This window comes from Microcebus murinus, chromosome 17, assembly GCF_040939455.1.
Source record: "Microcebus murinus isolate Inina chromosome 17, M.murinus_Inina_mat1.0, whole genome shotgun sequence".
In the NCBI taxonomy this organism is placed as follows: domain Eukaryota; kingdom Metazoa; phylum Chordata; class Mammalia; order Primates; family Cheirogaleidae; genus Microcebus; species Microcebus murinus.
Window position 1 is genome coordinate 22,596,597 of NC_134120.1, and position 21,897 is coordinate 22,618,493.

The following is a 21,897-nucleotide window of genomic DNA, read 5'->3' on the forward strand; positions in this document are numbered from 1 at the left end:
ATTTTCTCTGCACCTCGTAGGCTGGTTTGACAAGCCCCATCCTTCATTTCACTGCAGGAATGGGGCAGCCTGCCATGCTGGGTGCAGATCAGATGTGCTGCTCACAGCTCTTCCTTGGAACGCCCCCTGGAGCTTCCTTCACTCTCCTTGCTCAGGCCCCCTGAATGCCCACTCCACCCCACTTCACCGGCGAAAAGGCAGTTCAGCTGCAAGTGTCCACTGGGAGTCCTGTCTGGACTTGTGGGCCTTTCCTGGCTGCCCTGTCTGACGTTACGGGCCAGGGTAGTTTTTGCTTAGCTCGGAGCCTCCCAGGGGAGAGCTGGCAACCTGCTCCAGGCAGCACAGGAGTCTGAATAATGAGCGTTTGTTGACTGACCCACCGTTAGTGGAAGAACAGTGATGTTTTATATAGAAGGAAAAAGAAAACACGTGCTTTTGTATGAGTTGAGGTAAAAATCCTCAGGATGGAGGAAGGCCCCTACTAGCAAATGGAAAATCGGGAGGTGGCAATTGAAGGTGGCAGAGGAGTGGAGGAAAACATCGAGAAGAGTGGGGGGCTGGGCCCCCACTGCCTGGAGCACTCTGAGTTACAAAGGATGAGGGGACAGTCTTTGGAGGTCACTGCCTAAAACAACTTCACCTTTTTCCTCCTCCAGGCAGATGATGAGAGGAATTACCACATCTTTTACCAGCTCTGTGCTGCTGCCAATCTTCCGGAGTTTAAGGAGCTCGCGCTAAGTAAGTCACCAGGCGCTCGCCCGTGCTCTGGGGTGGGCCCCGCCGCAGGGCTGTCCTGTCCGGCGGGGGCTCTGCTCCAAGCCCCTTGCTGTGGGATCTTGTCTCAGCTCCGCCTCTCCTGTGGCCATGTCCTCTAGGCTTCTGTGAACTTCGCTACCTGATTAGTAAAAGAGGGTCAAATGTATTCAGGTCTCTTATCACAGAAAGTGTGCAAGAGGGTAAGAGGGAATGGGGGAAGCGTGTTTTCGTAGCTTGAGAGTCTTTGCACACGTTACTGTCTTGAAAGGTATGTTTCCACCTTAGACATCATAAGAAACGTATCCCAACCATAAGGATCTAGACATTTAGGTAGCACATGTCACTAATTGCAGCCAACACGCTTTAAGTCATATTTAAGGATCGAGACGAGGGGTATGAGGACAGAGCAGGGCAAAGCGGGGGTGGTTCCAGGACCCATGTCCATGAAGCATGGGCTTCACCACCTAGGATAGAGGGGTTAGTGGCATGGGGCTGTGGACTGCTGGGCTGTCTGATGGCTCCCAAACAGGCACTGAGGCTTCTAGCACACCCCACTAGGGCAACCCAGAGCGCCTCTCCGCAGGAGCCCGTGGATGAGTCGCTGTGCCGTCCCTGTCAGATGGGTGGACACCACCCTTTGCTTCCACTGCTGCTGCTTGCTGAGGGGCGGTAGCAAGTTTCATTTTCTTTGAGGCTGTTGGCGTGCAGCCACTGGAGGAGTGAGCAGGCTTTTGTCTTGATTCCATGCCCTGTAGCGCCTCTCCTTGGGTCTGAAGTCTTGGCCCACCTCTCTATGTGGGCCTCACGGTGGAGTACTCATTCCTCAGCCCCGTGGGTGGGGAGGGTGAGCCAGGGGCCCGGCAGTGTCCTGGTGTCTGCCGAGCATCCTGTCCTGGCCTGCTGTGTCCGTGTTTTGGGGCCGTGTCGGGAGGTACAGTACTAGCAGGTGGTGTGAACAGCTGCGTGTCTAACAGGTTGGTGCATCTTCATGCAGCTGTGTGAGAAGCAGACTCTGAGGCTTGTTTGTCCCTGATCCAAGTCCTGGCCATCCTAGGGGCCCAGCACCAGACCTGCCTGTGCTCCCGGTAGCTGAAATCCATACAGTGGTTCTAATGCAGGTCTGCCCTCTTATCACTGCTACTTGCTTATGAGTCCCTGTAGCTGTGACACCTGTACCACGTGGCTCAGCATTTGTTCATTAAACCCTACTCAGGCCATGTTAGGCTCCAGGGATGTGGCACTGGACAAGGCAGTATATGCGCTGCCCCTGCTCAGCTCTCCAGTCACCATACAGAGCAATAAGGGCTGCGCTGAAGGAGGCATAGACGAGGTGGTCAGAAGGTTCCCCTGGGAGGTAATATTTAAAACAAGACCAGAGGAGGCGGCTCTGGCTGGCATGCACTGTGCTGGTTTTGTGCTGTTCTCCCACTGGTCAGTGCTTACCAGTCTGATCCTCGTAGGGACGTCATAAACTCCTGAGGACAAGGAGTGTGTGCTACCTGCTAAGCAGAGCAGGTGCTGAGCACTCCGTGTTTGAGCACTGCCCTGAGTGACGCATGTGGCTCTGATGTTGGCTGTCAGTCCCAAGTGCCCTGGCAGGCAGCCTCGATACGGGCCACTGCCGGCATCTTTTTTCCTTCCCAGTAGGGGCTGTGGGCCCAGCAGGGCTTTTCAGGAACAAATTGCAGGAGATGTAGTTTTTGTTTTTTTTCTCAGGTCAGTTTTGTAGGAAACCAAACATATTTTGGCAAGATCCATCTGGCTGAGTTTGGATCACTGGGTCCCAATTGTGACTTTAAGTTAATAGGGAAGAAATCCTCCTAAAATGTCTTTCATTTATATAAGTTGTGCTGAGGTTTAAAATGACCTTTCCTAATTGAGTGTCTCTGCAAGGTGCAGGTTCCTTGGGGCCCTGGCTGCAGCACTTGAAATCGAGCCAGTTTGATCAATGTCTTGCACCTGCATGTGCCGTCTGAGAACCTCTTGGAGTGAAGCAAGAGCCTTTGATATGAGCGCTGTGCTCTGGTGTGAGGCTGTCTGCTGCCTTGAAGCTAAGTTGGCTCTGAGCCTTGAGGCTTGGCATTTAGTTCCACTGATAACCCCAGCTGAGTAGCTGGAAGCCTCAAATAAATGAAGGACTAGCCAGGGGCTCTAAGGGAATATGTAGGCCTACCTGGCTTTCTTCTCCCTCTTGTTCCCCTAAAACATGCCATTCAGATGCACAGAAGTCTCTGCAAGACCCCTTGGCCTGGTGCTGAATCTGTCTGAGGGTGGAGGGCACAGGTTTGCATCTAATCATCCATACTCTTCCTCTGTTGCATTTTTGGTCTATTGCATTTAAAATGACCTCGGGAGATTTTTTTTTTTTTAAGTCCTGTGAGTAACTTGTTAGAATGTAAGTAAATGACTGTAAAAACCACACAGGCATAAATGGCCCGTTTCCCCTTTTCCACTTCTGTAGGTGTATTGATACAGTTTTATCAACAACCTCTCTGGCCTTGCACAGGTCAGGGTAGCCTCCCCAGGCGAGGTGCAAGCCCATGACCTTGGCCTTGATGGTCCAATGCTCTAATTGGGCCCCTAGCCCCTCGTGGTCTGCTCACTTCTTGATCCAATGGCTGCCTGGTGAGCCAGTTAAGAAAGGAGACTTCTGGTATATTTCTCCTGGGGAATTCTTAGTAAAGAGAGATCCAAACTGGAGGGTGAGAGAAATTGCTTTGGGATGGGGTGGTCAGCACTGGCTTCATGGGCCTGAAAGGAGAGCTGAGACCCAGGCAGGTCAAGCAGGTGGGGGAGACAGACTGAGTCCTATTTGCTGTCTCTTGCTAAGGGGGTCCAGAGGCCTTACAGCAGATGGAAAGATGATCACTTTGATTGGATTCAGGTCCTTCAGTAGAGAGTGCTGTGATTGGCCCAGGTGGCCCATGCAATGGTAAGCCTGAGAAGGTCACCCAGCTGGGCCTGAGTTCAGGAACTGGGAGCAGGGAGGGTGGGGTTGTCTGACTCAGGCAGTCAGTGGGGCCCTGACTGCTGAATATGAAGGTCTTTGAAAGATGCCGAAAGCACCTTCCCTCTAATATGGAAGTAGAGTGTCCCGCCTTGGAGTCTCAGGTGACTCTTTTGATGTGTTGGACTGACACTTGATAATGAGTTAGCGTGTGTTTCGTCCTGGGATGCCATAAATGGTCACCTCTACAATGGGGGAATCCAGGGATGGGCTCCCAGGCCTGACCAAACCCCCAAGTGAGCCTGGGAACCCCTTAAGAAGCCCTATGTTTTTCAGTTTGCTTGTCTGCAGAATGGGAGTAAATACTACAGACAGTCTTGCTCAGGTGGGCACTATAAAAATCATCGATTGGGATACTGTGAAAGGTGAGTATAAAGGGAGAAAAGACTTGGAGCTTTTATGTTGAGCCTTTGAAACTGTTGTATGCTCTGTGCCAGAGCTGAGAGTGCTTGGATAGGCAAGAACTAAATATGCCATCTTCTAAGCTCTGATGTGGTTTTTCTCATCAAAACTCACTTCTGCTGAGGCTATGAGTGAGTACAAGGCTGGAGTCTTTGCACTCCTGGTTCAGGTGCCTTGGCTGCACCTGACTGTGTTTGCTACTTGTCCAGGAGGTTGGCTCTCAGAGGACACCACTGAGACTCTGACTCATGCCCATGGGCAGAGTTGCCTGGTGGTCATAGCTCAGGTTGTGTGGTCAGACTGGGGTGTGGGGCTGTGCTCTGTCACTGCCTAGCTGGCCTGGAAACATGTGCTTAGCAGGCTGGAGGGATGGGCAGAGGTGAGGAAGGAGGGGTAGGCAGGGACAACTGAAGACATAGACAGAGGGTGGAGCCGATGAGTGACCATAAGGATATCAGTATGTCTGGAACAGAGATGGGGAGGGCAGGAATAAGCCGCGAGTCTGGAGGGCTAGAGGCAGCCACTTCTCAAAAGGGCCCTAGGCTGTTCTGGGGTGCTGACCTTTGCCTTGGGGGCAGTGGACTCTCCTAAAGGGCTCTAAGCAGGGGGCTGGTGTGATCGGAGCTGCCAGGTTTTGGAGATGGTTTTGAAGGGACAGGCACAGAAGCAGGAAGAACTGTGTAGACTCTTGTACAATGGTCCCCAGACAACAGATGCTGTAGGGCAGACCCAGGGCAGTGGCAATCGAGATGGAGGGACTCCAGAAGCTCTTGGGAGGTCACATTGGAAGGACAGGGTGTTGAAGGCAGACTGGGAGTTCCAGTGCAGCTGAACCTAAGCACATTTAACAGATGTGTGTTCAGCTGTACACATGAAGGTCAAGGGAAAAGAATTTTACTGGGGTTTTCAGGGGAAGAGAGAAACCAGCCAGTGTCCAGTTTGGACATCCTGTCAAAATCAAACATACACTTAGAACACGAAGTACCAGGCAGGGTCATGCCACACACAGTACTGCATCTTATGAAAGGTTCAAGTGACTTCTAAGGGTGACTTTGACCATGTGCAGTTGTTGCCCTAAGTGCTGATTTCTGAGTGCAGCCCCCTCCCAAGAGCTGACTCTACCATCCTCTCTGTTGAGCGGATACTCCAAGGGCTGGTTGCAGTTTTGCCCTCTGCTGAGGTTGGCTTTGAATTCTCAGACACAGCCTGGGTCCCTCCTTGCCAGCTGTCTCTACGGCTTTTGCCAGTGGCCTGACGGAAGCATAATTAGGCTGGGGATGAGAACAAACACCGTAAGGGTCTCAGCCTGCATTTGTTCACATGCCTACATTGTTCAAATGTGCCCCAACTTTGTATGACAAACCAAAAACCACATCACCTTGGGCACATCACTGACCTTCGTTTGTCAGATGTTACACTGAGATTATCTAAGGTCATGGAAGTCTGATTCTAGGGTGGGTATATGTTTTACTTGTGTGTATCTAAAAACCAAATCTATGGGGAGTCTTATTAGAGCAACTATCCATGATTTATTTATCTTTTGTGTTTTCCCATGCCAGTTGTACATACACAGCAGCACATTCTGTTAGTGTAATTCTCTTCTGTTATTCAGTTTTGTCTGCCATTTGCCATTGGAGATAAAGTCTGTTTTAAAGGGTTTCCTATCCAGCTGGGACTAAACTAAACCTTGGTCAGGGGTAGCATGCTGAGGGGTGGACATCCTCATGGTCACGATCGGTGGGGAAGTGGGTGACGCTCTCTCTCTCTCCAGTGGCTCATGCCTTCCTTGCCTCCCACAGCAAGCGCGGAGGACTTTTTCTATACGTCACAGGGAGGAGACACGTCCATCGAGGGTGTGGATGACGCTGAGGACTTTGAGAAGACGCGGCAAGCCTTCACGCTGCTCGGTAAGGCGCTTCTGAGTGGCAGAAGCAGGCCCCGGGGCCTGATGGTCCTGGAGACAGGAACCAAGGGGATGGCCCCTCCACTTGCCAACCTGCATGTGCTAGTAGGGGGCACCCTCCTACCCTTGGTGGATATTCGCTTATCCATCCCAACCCTTAAGCTCCCCAGCTTAAAATTTGGAGCTTTGTTGGCCTTTCTTAAAAATATAAGGTTTTGAGAGCCTCTCTGCCAGGTGGCTGGGAAGTGTCCCTTTCTACCTGCTCAAGCCATTGGAACCACTGGAGGGAAAAGCAAGTACGGCTGTGTTTCTTCGTGTAGTAGACCAGCCGGGTGTGCAAGCAGTGTGCTCTAGCAAAAAGGGACACTCCGTTGGGACCAAACCACGTGTACTACAGTCCGGTCAGAGTTGGAAGCAGGTTGCATCAGTCTGGTAGCTTTGTCTAACAATGTTAATTCTGTGAGCTGTGTCCATTTAGACTTAGGAGTTTGTAAGACAAAAGTTTCTCTTTGTCCTTCAAGGGCAGGAAGGAAGAGTAGAGCTGAAGGTGATTGTCCCTTTCCCCTACCAGTTTTGGGGGAGAAGAGCCCCCAGGTGGCAAGGTGGAAGGTAAGCCTTTCTTAGTTGGGAAGTCGAAGTGTTAAATTCCTGGGACCTGCAGACAGACAGAAAGAGGAAAGCTCGAGAAGTCAGTCTGAAACCCAAGCAGTGGCTCAGGATGGCCCTTTTGTTTTCCCCAACTCCTTCCCCGACAGAATATTCGGCTTCTGAGCCGTGTGACTAACCCAGAACCGCCTAAGTTAGGTTCTTTTGTGGAAGTCAGTGAAGTTCTGTCCATTGTCCAAATAAAACATGGCCAAACACAAATCTCTGAATGGGGAGGAAACCAGGCCCTTGTGTTCCAAGAACCCAGTGCTGGTCAGTTCTCAGGCTAACTGGTGCATAGATGGGGTCTGTCTTTTGTACCTACGAAATATCAGTCAGGAGCCACACTGGCTACTGTCAGGGAAAAATCCATGTAAATGTTAACTAGAGCAGTAGTAGGTGATGAACTATAAAAAGGATAAAAGTGGGCTGTAAGGGGTCTAGAAGTAGCAGGTGCAAAAGAACAGCTGCTGTCTCTAGGGCAAGAAGAGCAGCAATAAAGGAACTACCAAAAACGAGAGCCGCCACCCTCGGCTGAGGTTTAGTTAACTCCCCAGAGGACGTGACGGAGAAACTTGTAGGGGTTGGGGGGGCAGAACTGCTCGGAAGCCACTGCTGATGGGGGACAGTCCTGCGGGCACAGCTGGAGCTCATCAGGGAGGTCGCTGGGCTCCCAGTGAGTTATAACTGTGCAGGACCAGAACCAGGAAGAGAACTGTCTTCTGCTGTTGCCTTGCAGATCACCATTGCCCTCTGTTGAGCAAGCCTGACATCCCACCAGTCGGCCCAGGAGAGGTGTTTACAGGGTCCAGCTCCAGTATCACAAGCCAGGGCAAAGAGGGGGGGATTGAAGCTGAGAGAGAGTAGATTGATAACTGGCGCCCGACTTCCCCAGCGTCACATGCCCATCCTATTCTCCAGAGTTGGGGGTAGGTTTGGAGAAGACTTGACATTAAGCAGGATACATTCTGACCAGTTTTTCCAAGAAAGAAGGCCTCTGGTGCTACACTTCTAGTGCTGGTGTGAGCAGTGGGCGTGAGCCAATGATATAAGGAGAGGGTCATCCCCTCCAAGGCTCTAAAGAGAATGGATACTTTAATTCTCAAAGCAGATCCCTTATGTAACATTATTTTAGTAAGACTTTCTTCCCTACCCTTTAACACACAGGTCCTTATTTTATTTATTTATTTATTTTTTATGACTCTGGGGAGTTGGCTAACTTTTTCTTAAAGGACAAGATGGTAAATATTTTAGGTTTGTGGGCCATGCAGTTTCTGTTGCAGCTGCTCAGCTCTGCTGTTGCATTATAAAAGTGGGGATAGATAACATGCAAACACGTGGGCATGATCGTGTTCTAATAAAGCTTTATGTACAGAAACAGGCTGTGGGCTGTGAGCCACAGGTCACCGACTCCTGTTTCACTCCTTGTGTGTTACTGTTTGGTTTTTGTTTTGATTTTTGCTGCCCATGGTGAGGTACTGAGAAGGGGTCTTCTCATCAGTGTAGTGCAGGGATCCTAACTAGTGTTGGGATTCAATATTGATTCTCTATATGCCTTTTAAATTCCTACCACTGCAGGGTGGGAAGGTCTTTGGAAACTGACAGAGCATTGATTTCCAAAAGGAAGTGAGTGATTTCCAAAAGGAAATTGACAGAGCATTGATTTCCAAAAGTAAGGGGGGAGAGGAGCTGGTGCTGAAACAGTGTGTAGCCTCTTGCTCCGTGGTGGTTCCAGCACCCACCTTCTGACGGGTGCTTCTAATGGGACTGACCTGAGAGCAAGATGCTCTGGGCTCAGACAGAAAGCCCAGGGCTTTCCCCTCGCAGGAGTATGCAAGCATCCAGTTTCCTGGCTTGTCCTGGACTCCGGATTGTGGCTTTACCCAGGTGTATTCACTTACACTGAACCAGGATGGACGCCTAAATTCTTAAGCTTCTGGTGGTGTTTTGGATTATCAGACCGAATAAAACCATACATTTGAATAATGCACATATTTCTGTAGAGATCCACAAGTACTCACCGTCCATGTCAACAGTCATCAGTTCAATTGTTCCATGAGTCATGTCTCTGAGCGCCTGTGTGCCAGGCACTGTTCTAGGCACTGAGGATATGATAAAGTAAGAACAGGGATTTGTTATAGTCTTTCTTTGTTTATATGTTTTGAAATTTTACATAATAAAAACTTAGAAGCAAATCCCTGCCCCTGTGAAGCTTACATGGTAGTGGTCATCTAACACTAAAGCCTAGAGTTAAGTTTGTTCAGTTTATGCTTGGGTTTCCCACGTTGTGGATTATCTGGGGGAAATTTTTTAATGCTAGCATGAGATTTTTCTTTTTTTTTTTAGCCTGAGTAAAGTATTGCCTTAAAAATAAGGAATGGGGAGGAATGGAGTGGACACTGGATTTCTTAAACTGAGTGATAGGTTTGCTGGTGTTCATCTTATTATTCTGTAGTCTTTCTTAAATAAGTCCTGAAGTGTCTTGTAAAGAAATGCTAATGCCTTCAAGCTAAACGTAAATTCTAAGATGACATCTGTGCCTTTGGTAATTCGTGTACGTAAGTATCAAATTTGACAACAGGTGATTGCTGCCACAGTGGTTCTGGGGCTGGTGTGTCCGACTGTGACTATGACAGCGCATATAGCGTGGCCAACCGCAGCCCCCATCCGGGGGTGGCCGTGCGCCAGCCCCCGAAACACCAATCCCAGGAGAAGTCTCTCCTCTTCCTCCCCTGTTGGTGCTGTGGATATGTCACAGATGTTCCTAGGATATTGTGTTGGGGAAAAAAAAATGATTGCAGATAGATGACCATTCTTGTTAAACTCATAAAAACATGCATAAAGCGGTTGAAATAAAGTCCCAAATGAGCCTGCAGGAGCATTGCGTGGCCTTTGCCCTTTGAGGGCTTAAAGTGGTAGCATGACCCATCTGGTTTGGTCGGGACAATCAGGGTGAGGATATTTCCTTTTTAGTCCGTGAGCCCCTTTGCCCTCTGAGCTGTTAACTCGAATGGCAATTACTTGTTGAGGAGCCTGGATCGTTTTAGGAGTCATTGGGCCAGAAAGAAAATGCAACTGTATTTTTTTTTTAAAGTCTTTTACAAAAAGTGTTTTTTCCATCCTGCCATGGATACTGAGTGTCACTCATTCATTTTTTTTTTTTCTTCCCCCGTTAGGAGTGAGAGAATCCCATCAGATAAGCATTTTTAAGATAATTGCTTCTATCCTGCACCTTGGAAGCGTGGAGATTCAGGCCGAGCGCGACGGGGACTCGTGCAGCATATCAGTAAGTTGCACCCAGCACCGGAGATGAAACGCACACAGTTTACCCTGTTCTTGCCGTTTGATGCGACAGAGATGTGGGTCTGTGCTTAGAGGACACTCGTAGGTTATTTATTCTGAACAGTAATGGTTTCTGTTCACTCGCTGACCATTTTTTAAAAGAACCAATCCTTTTACAATCAGCTGCCATCAAATTTCTGTCGCCGAGGGCGGGGAACTTAGGCGGCTATTTAATAAATTCTCTTTGATGGGATGATTTTCCAAGCACCCCGAGGTACATGGGATTCCATAACATGTTCTCTGAGCTCCAGAGGGAAGTCTCTGTTGCAAGGAGAGGAAAGGGCGTGGGGCACGGTGCTTGGTGACGGCCTCAGAGGAGCTTACAGTCTGGCAGGGTGGACAGAGGGGGTGGCACTTGCCAAGATTCTGACAGCACGAGGCGGATGAAGTGGGCCATCTGTGTGAGCACTGCAAGCTGTAAAGTGCTCCGTAAATGCCCACTGGGAAGGTTGTTTTCCTGGTGCCCGGTGATCTGTGGTAGATGATGGGCCGTGGAGTAAGTACTAGACAGTAGTACCGAAAGCAATTGTCATGCCTCTCTGGAATTTAGTGGCGTCCGGCTAGGCTGCAACTGAGATTCTGGCTGTGAATAGGTGAATCTGCAGCTGTTTGTTACGTGCCCCCTTTGTTTGCGCCCATTGATGGCTAGGTCCCAGGGGAGTACAAAGTGTGATTCTTGCTTCCAAGGACTTGGAATTTGAGTAAGCAGATGCTGGCGAAATACAGAAGACAGCACTGCACGCTACAGGATGTGACTGTGGCCACGTGTCCATGCCGCTCACAAGTTGATGCGTTCTCAATTGAGTGGACGTTTATTAACCACCTGCAGTTTGTCTAGGATTAGGGTTATGGGAACTTCAAATTGGCCCTGCCTTTCTGGGAGAGGAAGCCCCGCACCGTGCCTGGGACCTGGCAGAGCTCGTTGCGTCCCCCACGCATGCATTTTCCCTAAATGAGAAATGACTTGGGTTCGAGAGGGCCCCTGGGCCCGCCAGGCCTGCTGCCATCCTGAGCGTGGACTCTGCAGCCCCACGAGAGATTTGAAGCTCACCCAGTTGGGCCCAGTGGGAAAGGAGGGAATGTTGGAGCCAGCAGTGTTAGGTGTCCCGGGGCAGTTTCTGACACCTGATGTTTGTATGTGTGTGCACACGCACGCGCCTTGCGTGGAGGGGGCACAGTGGGGAGGGGGCGCAGTGGGGAGGGGGTGCAGTGGGGAGGGGGCGCAGTGTGGTGGGGCTGGCAGCGGTGATGCCATGAGAGAAACTGGGTGCGTGGAGGGAGGACCTGTGGTCTGGCAGGTGGTGCATGGGCCTTCAGTGCAGGACACACCCTGCCCTAATCCGAGTTGTCAGGGCCAGTGCGGCATTGCCCCTCATGTTTTCCTCTCTTGACAAAGGCATAGAGCATCCGTGCCTGCCTGCTGCATGCAGCCCAGTAAATGTCCCACAGTTCCATAGGGCAGCCATCCTCTGCCTGTGTAGGGACAGGTGAGGTTAGGAATGTTTGCATTGACCAGCTCCTGGCTCGGGCTGGTAAGATGTGGGAAAGATGGTACATGTTTCTGGGCCCCCAACCCACCACTCTTCTTAGGGCCACGTCCTGGTCACACCCCCCATCATGGGTTCATACAGCACTATGTGCCTCTCCTCCGTGGTGTGGTGGTTTTGTATTTGTTGTGCAATTGTTGCCCCCCTCTTGCCCTTGTGAGTCCAAACTCTGCGGGCAGGGACTGTTCCTGCCTGTTCCTGTATCATCTAGCACAGTGTGGGGCACTAGGGAGGCTCCCAGGAAGTAGAGGATGGGTGACTGGCTGAGGCTTGTAGGACTTGGGGGCAACGCACCTGAGAGTGGAAGTGGGGGCGACTCTGAGCTCATAGTGGGGTTGGTGAGGCACGAGAACCATGGCCGGGGACCCTGGGCACCTGCTGTTGGGCTGAGGCCTCTTTGGAAAGCTGAGGCTTGAGCCTATAGTGAGGTATGTCTGAGCCTATGGCTGGTCCTCTACACCTGGCCTCTGCTGGCCCTTCAGGTGAGAAGTATTTATTAGTGATTTCATCTGAGCTTGTTTCCCCACTAAACTCTGGGACCACTTCTGTTGTGCCTCTGCCCCTCCTACCCCCTGCTGTTCACGTGGACATGGGCAGAGTGGATGGAGGGTGCAGGTTGGGGCAGTGGCCTGAATGGTGGCCATTTGCATCCCACGTGGGCAGCAGCCCTTCCTCTGACGGCAGGGAGTCCAGAAGGCTTTTGGGTGCAGGTGCGTGGTCTGGGCTAGGCTTGTGCTGTTCTGCATTTGCACCTGCACCGACCACTGGTGGGGAGTGAGGATTCGGAGTCAAGGCTGCTGGGGTTCAGATCCTGGTTCTGCCACTGGGTGTGGGAGTTGGGGCAAGTTACCTGACCTCTCTGTTTGCTCCTCCGTGGAGTGTGGGTGATGCCGCCTGCCTTGGTGTTGGTGTCAGGATTCCCTGAAGCCTCACGTGAAAAGGCCTTCGCACAGAGCTCACAGGGATTGAGTTCTTGACTGTTACCTGCCTTGTTAGAGCCAGAGTGGATCTTAAGCACACTTGTCTTCCTGTATAGGAGAGGAAAAACTAAGGCCCGGGGAGAGGAAGCTTTCTTGAGGTCAGAGTGACAGGTAATGGCAAAGGCAGGACAGGGCCCAGCCAGCCCGGCTCCCGCAGCTGGACGGCAAGGCCTTGGAACGAGGGCTGTCCACCCCCCGCCTGGGGCCCCCACGGCACCCAGTGTGGAGTGTGTGCTCCAGAAATGCATCTTTAACTGTTTGCTGCTTAAATTCCCGTCTCTCAAACTCATTTTGGTTTATTCCCCCAGTACACAGGGCTATTGGAAAGGCCGTCGATCCACAAGCAGTGTGCCTTCTGCTCGGTCGTTTTCATTTTTAATTAAAGCATGAGAATATGCTCCATGATTGCCAGAGTTACCTTGGAAATGCAACAGCATCCAATTACTTGGACACCAGAGGCAATTTGTTTCTTGAATTTGGCAATATGGGCCCGTAAAACTAATCTGCCACCTATGATGCTGGCTATTTTTAATGGATTTAGCATCATTTAATTATTTCTAACTGTAATTGCATGATGTTAAATCAGTTTCAGTTTCAGCACCTTCAATCAACAGTGGGAAGGGGGGTGAGAGAAGCAAGCCACGCCCCATGGGGTGGGTAGAAACTTGGGGTGAAGGGCAGGTTATCAGACAAGTCCCTAACTTGAGGTCCTTCCTCCACGGCACGCACTCACAGCATGAGGCCTGGGGCGGGGGGATAGGGGCGCCAGTGAGCAGGTCTCGGGCAGTCATGTAAGCTGCTGGCAGGCCATTTAAATGTCAGGGAATCCATCTGCAGTGCTGTGCCTAGCAATTAAGAATTTCTTGGAAATAGGTCAGATGAACAAATTGGACACTTGCCACCTCTGAACTTGTTGCCTGCCAAGCAGTTCCCAGGCACTTAACTCTGCTGCATATGGCTTTATGTTTGGAGGAAGGGGGTGGGGTGGGGGTGGCTGTGGAGGGAAAGGCCGCTGGCCAGAAGTGGCCATGGAAACCCTCACTGCTGCGTGAGTGTGAAGACAGGGGCCCCTGCTTGCCCAGCCCAAACCAAGCCAGTTCTCCTGCCTGGCTGGGGTTAGGAGCTTTTAGCCTCAAGGCAGGGGACCTCATTTCTACTCATTTTCCTTGTCTGAGTAATAAGAGTAGTTAGATCAGAAGGATAGTTTCAAAGGTGTTTTCCTGGGAACCTGAGCCCCAGGCAATTTCTTAGGAACACAGTGGGTCTTCGGTTAAGTTCAGGAAATCCTCCTTAAAATCTCTCTCTCTCGGTGCCATCAGGGTGCATTAGCAAATTAGTTCAGCTGTGTCTGGCCTAGGTACCATCCCTCCTCCTCTTGCGTTAAGTAAAGCCCATTCATGTTCTTTGCAACTGTTCTTGTACAAACTGTCCTTTGGAAAAACAACTGGCCTTCATGATTTTGGATGGTTCTTTCCTACTCTGACATTCTATTGTAACTATTGGTTTGGGGAGATGGATTTTAAATATCTGTAGGAGAAAAAAATGGCCTCGGGGTATATGGTGTTAAGGGGGAAATCATACAGTTATCTGTGTTAATTTTCATCAAATAAGCCTTCATTTAAATCCTACAAGGCAGCCTCATCAGAATGAGTCTCATAGCAATTTTGGGCCATTAGGAGGTGGCACGTTGTGTCCTAAAGGATTCCATTTGAGCCTAAGAGTTAATAAGCTCTCCAGCGGGCTCAAGGCTGGATGTCGCCTTTCCCAGGAGGATTTGGATGACAGGATGTGTAACAGATGAGAGGGACCTCCGAAGATGAGCAGGTTTTCTGTGGGGTGCCCTGAGTGGGCAAGAAGGATTATCCAAGAAACTTTTACGTTGTGGTGAAATGAAGCAAGACCCTGTGGGAAATATGGTTACCTGGTGGCTCCAGGGTTTTGAGGGGTAGAGAAGGGTCTAGGCTCAGAGGTGGTCTTTAAAGGCAGCTGGGTAGGCAGCAGCCCTGAGCCCTGGGGACCTGGCTGAGTCATTGCACCTCTCTCGGGCTCAACCTCTTACTGTATGAAAAAGAAGCTTAAACTAGAAGAATTCCAAGTTTCTTTCCAGCTTTAAACATGTCTGATGTTATCATTGAAATTATTCCAAATGATCTTAGGTCAAAATTTGTTCCATGTTTCTGCTATGTGTTATAGCTTTCCACATTGATTAACTTTCCCCCCAACCAGTAAGTGCTTTTCAGAAAGCTAAAGTTCAGTTATGTGTGAATTTGTGTCACCGGGGCTAAGATGAAAGAGCCTACCTAGAAGTGTCGGGTCGTGCGGTGTTAGTGGTGGGGGACGTCGCCCACTGAGTTTCCGCCTGTCTCTGGCCCAGCACATCTGAACACACCCACTGGTGTCACGTGTAATTGGAAAAATTCCTCAGGGTGATTCTTCAGTTTCCTGCCCACCCACCCATAAGAGAATCACAGATCTGGCCCATCTGAACTACTTCACCAAAGGGGGAACTGACCCCTAAGTGGGGGGCATGGCAGAGCACCTTTGAGGGGCCCCTGCAGCCTTAGGAGCCCTGAGTTTGTTTCCAAGCACACAGCTGGTCAAACCCGGGGCTGGTCAAAGGTAAAGCCTGTAAGTGAAGAATTCTAAGAGGGAGAAAGGGAACTGCTTTCTGGGCTGTGGGTTAAGCTCTGCACGAGAACCCTGTACGTATTGTATGTTCAGTGTGAATCTGCTGCTTGTTGTGAACGCACTATCCTGTCCTAAGTGATCAATTCTCATTCTGCTCCCTTCACTGAAGGACTCCCCTTCTGCAAGTTACTTGACAGCAGCCTGGTGTGGAGGGGGAGGGGACAGGAAAAGTGGAGAAAGACTTTTATTTTACAAGGCCCAGGTAGTGTGGTCATTAGCAGGTGTGATGATCAGTTTGAGCAGTGCTCTATCACGGGCTCTAATTGTCATCGCCTCTTAGCAGTGTGTGAATTTGTGGGGGTGGGATGGGTTCTGGAGCGCTGGGGGGGGCCTTGGGTGGGGCTCATCTTCCCTCTGCACAGGAGAGTGGAAGTCAGGGGTGGAGGGGTCACCTTCCACGTGCCTACTGAACCCGTGTCCCCATCCCCCTCTGCACGGGAGTGTGGATGGCGGGGGTGGAGGGGTCACCTTCCACGTGCCTACTGAACCCGTGTCCCCATCCCCCTCTGCACGGGAGTGTGGATGGCGGGGGTGGAGGGGTCACCTTCCACGTGCCTACTGAACCGGTGTCCCCATCCCCCTCTGCACGGGCGTGTGGATGGCGGGGGTGGAGGGGTCACCTTCCACGTGCCTACTGAACCCGTGTCCCCATCTCCCCCAGCCGCAGGATGAGCACCTGAACCACTTCTGCCGACTGCTAGGGGTGGAGCACAGTCAGATGGAGCACTGGCTGTGCCATCGCAAGCTGGTCACCACCTCAGAGACCTACATCAAGACCATGTCCCTGCAGCAGGTGCTCAATGCCCGCAACGCTCTGGCCAAGCACATCTATGCCCAGCTGTTCAGCTGGATCGTGGAGCACATCAACAAGGCCCTGCACACGTCCCTCAAGCAGCACTCCTTCATCGGGGTCCTGGACATCTACGGGTAGGCCTGCCCCCTGTCCTCCCAGCCTGCCACTCCACCTGCTGGTGGGTAGTGGCTTCCTGCTGGCATTTTAGAGCCAGCTAGGGCCTTGGAGATCTTCCTCGTGGTTCTCAATGAGGGAATTTAAGATGTGTTGGGGGCATTTTTGGTTGTCAGAATAGCTGGGGTCACTACTGTCCTGAAGCTGGTGATTCTAAGTGTCAAGAGTAACTGTCCCAAGGAAGAATGGACCCTGTCGAAACACCAGGAGCTCACCTACTGAGAAGTTCCATGAGTATCCATTTTTATTACTGGGAAACTGAGGCCCAGAGAGGAGAATGTCTTGCCCAGCATCATTCTGGAAGTTACTTTGAGAAATAGAACTTAGATTCAGGTTTTAGTTCAATCTACCATTTGAACTCATTGATTATATCACCAGTCAAGGTGGTTATTTTAATACCATAATTTTGCCCACTGCTGTACAGATGTGTGTTGTGTGTGGTCGTTCTTGAGGTTTCTCTTCCTTTCAGAATTGGAGCCCAGTTGAAATGCCTGTTATATATAATGGTGTATTTTTGGCAGGGAGAGGCAGCGTGGCGTGGAGGCAGTGTGCTTGGCTAGCCATTGGGAGGCTGGCTCTCTGTGTCCGTGCTATCACTAGCGAGCCGGAGCGGTCTCCGCAAATCACACCCCCTCACTGATCTTTCATTCCTGTAGCTTCAAATGAAGTTTCGAGCCACAGTAGTCTCCCTGAGGTTCTTTCCAGATCCTTCTAGAATTCAAGTTGTACGAACTGGGTTGCAACCTCCCTTGCTCTTCTTTTCTGACCAATCCTGCCCTCTTTAGGCTAATAATAGATTAGATCCTCCTGGATCTTTAAATTATTAGAAGTCATGGCTTCTGCCTTAAAATAGAGATTGAGACCAGAGAAGTGCAGTGTTGCAGGAGTAGTGACACTGCAGTGAAAGCAGCTGCTTACTGGGCCTGAACGCAGCTGGACTTGCCTCACGATGAGGTTGCAGTAAAGCAGCCCCTTCCTTATGTGAATACGGGCTCTCCTAATTGTATCTCTGATGCGGTTGCTCATCATTGGGTTTCAAATGTGGACCATGTCACTGCTATAGAGAAAGAAGACTGGAACTAGACTTCTGGCATCCCCAAAGGACATCCCCTTAGGAACCTGCTGAAGAGTTAAGGCGCATGCACGAGTTAAGTAATGCAAGAGGCATCGGAGGAAACGGTAGAAGTGGCTCTGCAGGTTGGGACACTTGGTGCTGTAGGGGTCTCAGGGCTGGAGAGGGCACGCGTGTTTGCACAGTCAGGGGAAGCTTTCTGTGGGAGGTGAGATCTGAACTGGATCGTTGAAGGGGGTAAGAGTATGGGAGCTGAGGGGAAACACCTTTGGGGACAAGAGCCACAGTCAGGGTGGGAGGAAAAAGCAAAGCGTGAAAGGAGACTGCGTCGCCAGTTAGGAGCACACGGTGGAGAGTCACCCTAGAGAGGGAGGCCGCGTCCCCTTCGGGGCTCTGCGGGGTTTCCGCTGAGTGACCCTGCGCGGGCCACTTCTCCTTGTCGTCAGTCGAGTGCCTGCTCTGTGCTCCTGGGAGCGGATGGAACAGTCTGTGCTCTCTGGAAACTCACTGTCGTCTTGTCAGTAATTATGTGGTGTTCTTCCCTCTTCCTCAAGTACTTTCAGGTAATTGGATTTCCCAAAATACTGGCCTTTGGTATTGCCTTCTGAAGAAAGCCAGCATCTGACCCAATTCCCTTAATATACATGTTTAAGAATCTATTTTACTGAGGTTTTGATTTTGGAAGATTAACATGCATACTCATTATTTAATAGCATGTAATAATATTGTGGTTTTAATATTGCTGATATGTAAAATAATCCTGCCTTGGTTCTGTTATGTATTTTCTTAACAGTGTTTAGAACTTCAATAGACCTGTTCCTCCCTCCCCAGGGCCCGCTGTGGAAGTCTCTGCCCATGGCTGGGGGCCTCTCTGAGCCAGGCTTCTGGCGCTGCTGAATCTGCAGGTGTCAGCTGGGCTTGTGCAAGCTCATACTTGCCATTTAATTTTTATAATTGTTTATTTTCAAGAAGGCCAGTGACTTCCCAAAGGGGAGAAATAGATTACAGGGAAGGCTTGTTTATGGCTTCAAAGGAACAGCTTTCAGTGGATGGGGTTGGCAATCTGGAAAACCCAGTCCCCTCTTCCTCATGCCACCTCCTAACCTGTGTGCCCCTGTCATCTCGCAGTGGCCTGGGGGCTCCTTTGAAGACACCTGACAGCTTTCCAGTGAGTAGGGTCCCGTCACAGGGCCAGCATGGGGCCACTCTTGGGAATTTTCTACCCTTTGTGCTTTCTCTTTTCTTAATCCATGTTCTTTCTCAGAAGCTAATTTACTTTTCTCAAGCCATATCATAAAGTGGTCGTATTTAAAAAGTGATTCACTGCCCTCCTGGAGAGAAATAAATGCCCATGCACAGTTACTCCTTTGTATCTCAAAGCAGTGATGAGTTCACACCCTGGAGGGAACTCCAGGCAGAGTTAAAGGGAGCAAGCTAGATGCAAGGTGGGTTCAGAGATAATAAGCTAGCTGCTTGCCTGGGCCACGGGGTGCCAGGAAAGCACTTAGGAACTTTCCATAAACATGTGTGCGAGCTTCTTGACAATGTCTTCAGTCAAGAAATGATGGCAGGAATGTGGACTGGCCCAGGCTCTTTTCTGGTCAGAGGGTATGTAATGAACTCTTAAGATATTAAAATCAACAATTTAACCCCAGGCGAGCTAGTGGCTTGAGTCTGGAGGTACTATTTCCCATCTATAAAGTCAGTGACATTGTCTCTTACTCTGGGAGAAAATGACACAGAGCCCTTGGGTAGAGTCTTGGTACAGCTTGTGTGAGCTAGTTACTGTCACCTGCCTTCTCCACTCGCTGTCTTGTCTTCACCTTGTCTCTTTTGGACTTCACATACCTTCTGGAAGCCCAGTGAATCAAGTTTTTTGCTTTCTAATGTGGTCACTTCTTTGCTCTCTGGAAGTGAGTGCCGCACTTGATACACTCCACCTCCCCTCCCCTCCCCCCACCTCCCTTCCCTCCTGTTTCACACCAATCCCAATCTTAGGCTTTATTCATGACAATGGGAAGAGAGTCTAAGAAGCTTTTCATCTTCCTGGCATCAGAAAACTCAAGCCTTGATGTTTATTTTGTGTTTTCTGTCTATAACTCTGTCTACCAAAGCCTGGAGAAGGAAACCATCTGTCCATGTCCTCCCTCATCTTAGCCCAAGTGGGGACATCTGGGTACCCACAGAGGATGCCCTTGGGCTGACCTGATGTCTTTGATTTTTCTCACTCCTCCTTGTCTCTTGTGAGCAAAAGAGTGGCAAAAGTTGGAATCTGGAGGGAATAGGAAGTATGGGGGGATGAGTTTTTGAATACAGTAAACCACATTCATGAAGGGGGAAGGAATAAGAAGTTGCCTCCCTCTGTTAGGTTAGAAATGCATAAAGCTAGGAAATGAGAGTACAATCGCTTTTCTTCCCTTTAACCCCCACAAGTGGGCACTGATTTCTTCCACCAGGATAGCTGTCCCCAGATAAACTGCAGTGCCTGTCCTAGGGCATTATTGGCTCACCAGTCAAGCTCATCTCAGAAACAGAGGTGAAGAGAGTTCTGGATTATAGGTGAGACACTCTACGCTTTCCTGTAAATGTCTGGTGGTCCTGCAGAATCAGCACCCAGAGTGAACCAACACTCGCTGTCATGTGTACGAGCAAGCAGTGCCGACCAGCGTCATGTACACACCTGTGCTTATCATGACTTTCTGACGGGGGGTAGCTTGTAGTGTGGAACAGGCTGTGGACTCCTGAACACATTAGCATGGGCCACAGCTGCGTGCACCCCATGTGGTGAGTGCCCTGCTCAGAGGCTCTCTGGATGGTTCCAGAAGCCCAGTTCCTAGTGGAAAGATGGCTCCCCTTCATCTTGCTCACATTCCCCAGCTGCAGGAAAAAAAGTGCAGAGCAAGCAATACCCAGAGCAATTTAGCCAACCCACACCAGGCTCTTCACCTCAACCAAGGTCTGTGAAGTTGCCTTCAGGATATTTCTTACCAGGATGGGGGGACGGAAATGGATAGGGGAGAGCCTGGGATTTGGGGGTTGGCGGTTTCCCTTTTCATGTTGCGTTGAGCAGCATTTGCCTCTGCAGGCTTGATTAATTGCTGCCTTAATCCTTTTTTCCTCTCCCCTCCTTGAGGCAACGAGAAATAAATGGCGTCATTATGGGGAAAATACACATTTATTGGTCTTTGGCTTCAGCCTTCAAAATGCCTAGGTAGCAGGGGACTTTGGCTGAGGCCAGCCCATTCTTGCTGAGGACAGTTTGCCTGGGAGCAAGGCATGGTAGAGAGGATGTGTGATTATGCCGAGGAACAGTCAGAGAAGGAAGTTGTGAAGTTTTGGCCCCAGTAAGCAGGAAATGAGATATGTTGGGATTTTATATCCTGTCAGTCCTCTGTTAATTTCTTACGGTATTTCTTAACACTAGATTACTCTCCAACTCTATTCAGTGCTCTTTAATGATGTATTTTTGAAGTACTTTTTAAATAAAACTTATAACTATGTAAGTATACAGTTCAGCACTATTGTGTATATTCACATTGTTATGAAAGTTCTCCAAACTTTTTCATCTTCCAAAACTGAAACTCTATACCCATTAAACAACTCTCCATTTCTTTCTCCCTGGCAACCACCTTTCTTCTTTGTTTCTAAGGGTTTGCCTATGCATCCTCCAGGGTCATTTATTTTGTCACATGTAGCAGCATTTCCTTCGTTTTCAAGCCTCAGGGATACTCCGTTGAATGTATATCCGGCATTGTGTCTCTCCATTCATCCACTGACGCACATTTGAGTTGTTCTCACCTCCAGCCCATTGCAAGTGATGCTGCAACGAATGGGAGCGTGCAAGTCCCTCTCCCAAGTCCTGTTTTCAATTCTTTTGGATGTATACCTAGAAGTGGATTGCTGGGTTGTATGGTAATTTCACTTTTAATTTTTTGAGAAACTTTTGTGTCTTTCATGGCAGCTCTACCATTTTACATCCTTCCAGCAGTGCATAGGGTTCCTGTTCCCACATCCTTGGCAACACTTGTTACTTTCTGGTTTTGATAGTAGCTGTCCTGTCGGGTGTGGCAATCCTGTCTGAGTGTGGTTCTAATTGGCATTTCTCTGGCAACTAGTGACAGTCATTATTATTTCATGTACCTCTTGACCAATTATGTATCTTCTCTGGAGAGAAATAGCTATTCAAATCTTTTGCCAATTTTTCCATCAGGTTATTTGTGTTTTTTGAGTTTTAGGAGTTTTCTATATATTCTGGATATTAACCTTTTATCAATATTAGAAATAGGATTTGTAAATATTTTCTCCCATCCTGTGGGTTGACTTTAATGATATATTTTAAGTAAACTTCTTAGATTTACTGTTTGCCTTCATTTTGATGGAAAAAAAAAATTATTCTCTCTTTGGTTTGTTTTCTTGGTCTCACTCTCCAAAATCAACTTATAAATAATCTTCCTGCTGCAGGATAGTTACTCAGAGACACTTCCCCAGCTCCTCTGTGACCAGGATTAAAAGGTTTCCCCGAGAATGGAGCAGAAATCGGTGACTGCATTCACCCTCTAGCTTGTGACGGTGGCTCATTCCTGAACAG

At 49.6% G+C, this 21,897-nt stretch overlaps 1 protein-coding gene across 2 annotated transcripts in view; it reads left to right on the forward strand.

The window, feature by feature from the left end:
• The window catches only part of MYO5B (myosin VB), a 283,722-nt gene that overhangs the window by 163,878 nt on the left and 97,947 nt on the right, over positions 1-21,897 (forward strand). For both annotated transcript variants that reach the window (XM_020282335.2, XM_075993885.1), the window contains exons 7-10: positions 657-738; positions 5,965-6,072; positions 9,890-9,999; positions 15,932-16,197. In XM_020282335.2, coding sequence (XP_020137924.2) covers positions 657-738; positions 5,965-6,072; positions 9,890-9,999; positions 15,932-16,197 — 566 coding nt within the window. The remainder of the gene's footprint in view (positions 1-656; positions 739-5,964; positions 6,073-9,889; positions 10,000-15,931; positions 16,198-21,897) is intronic.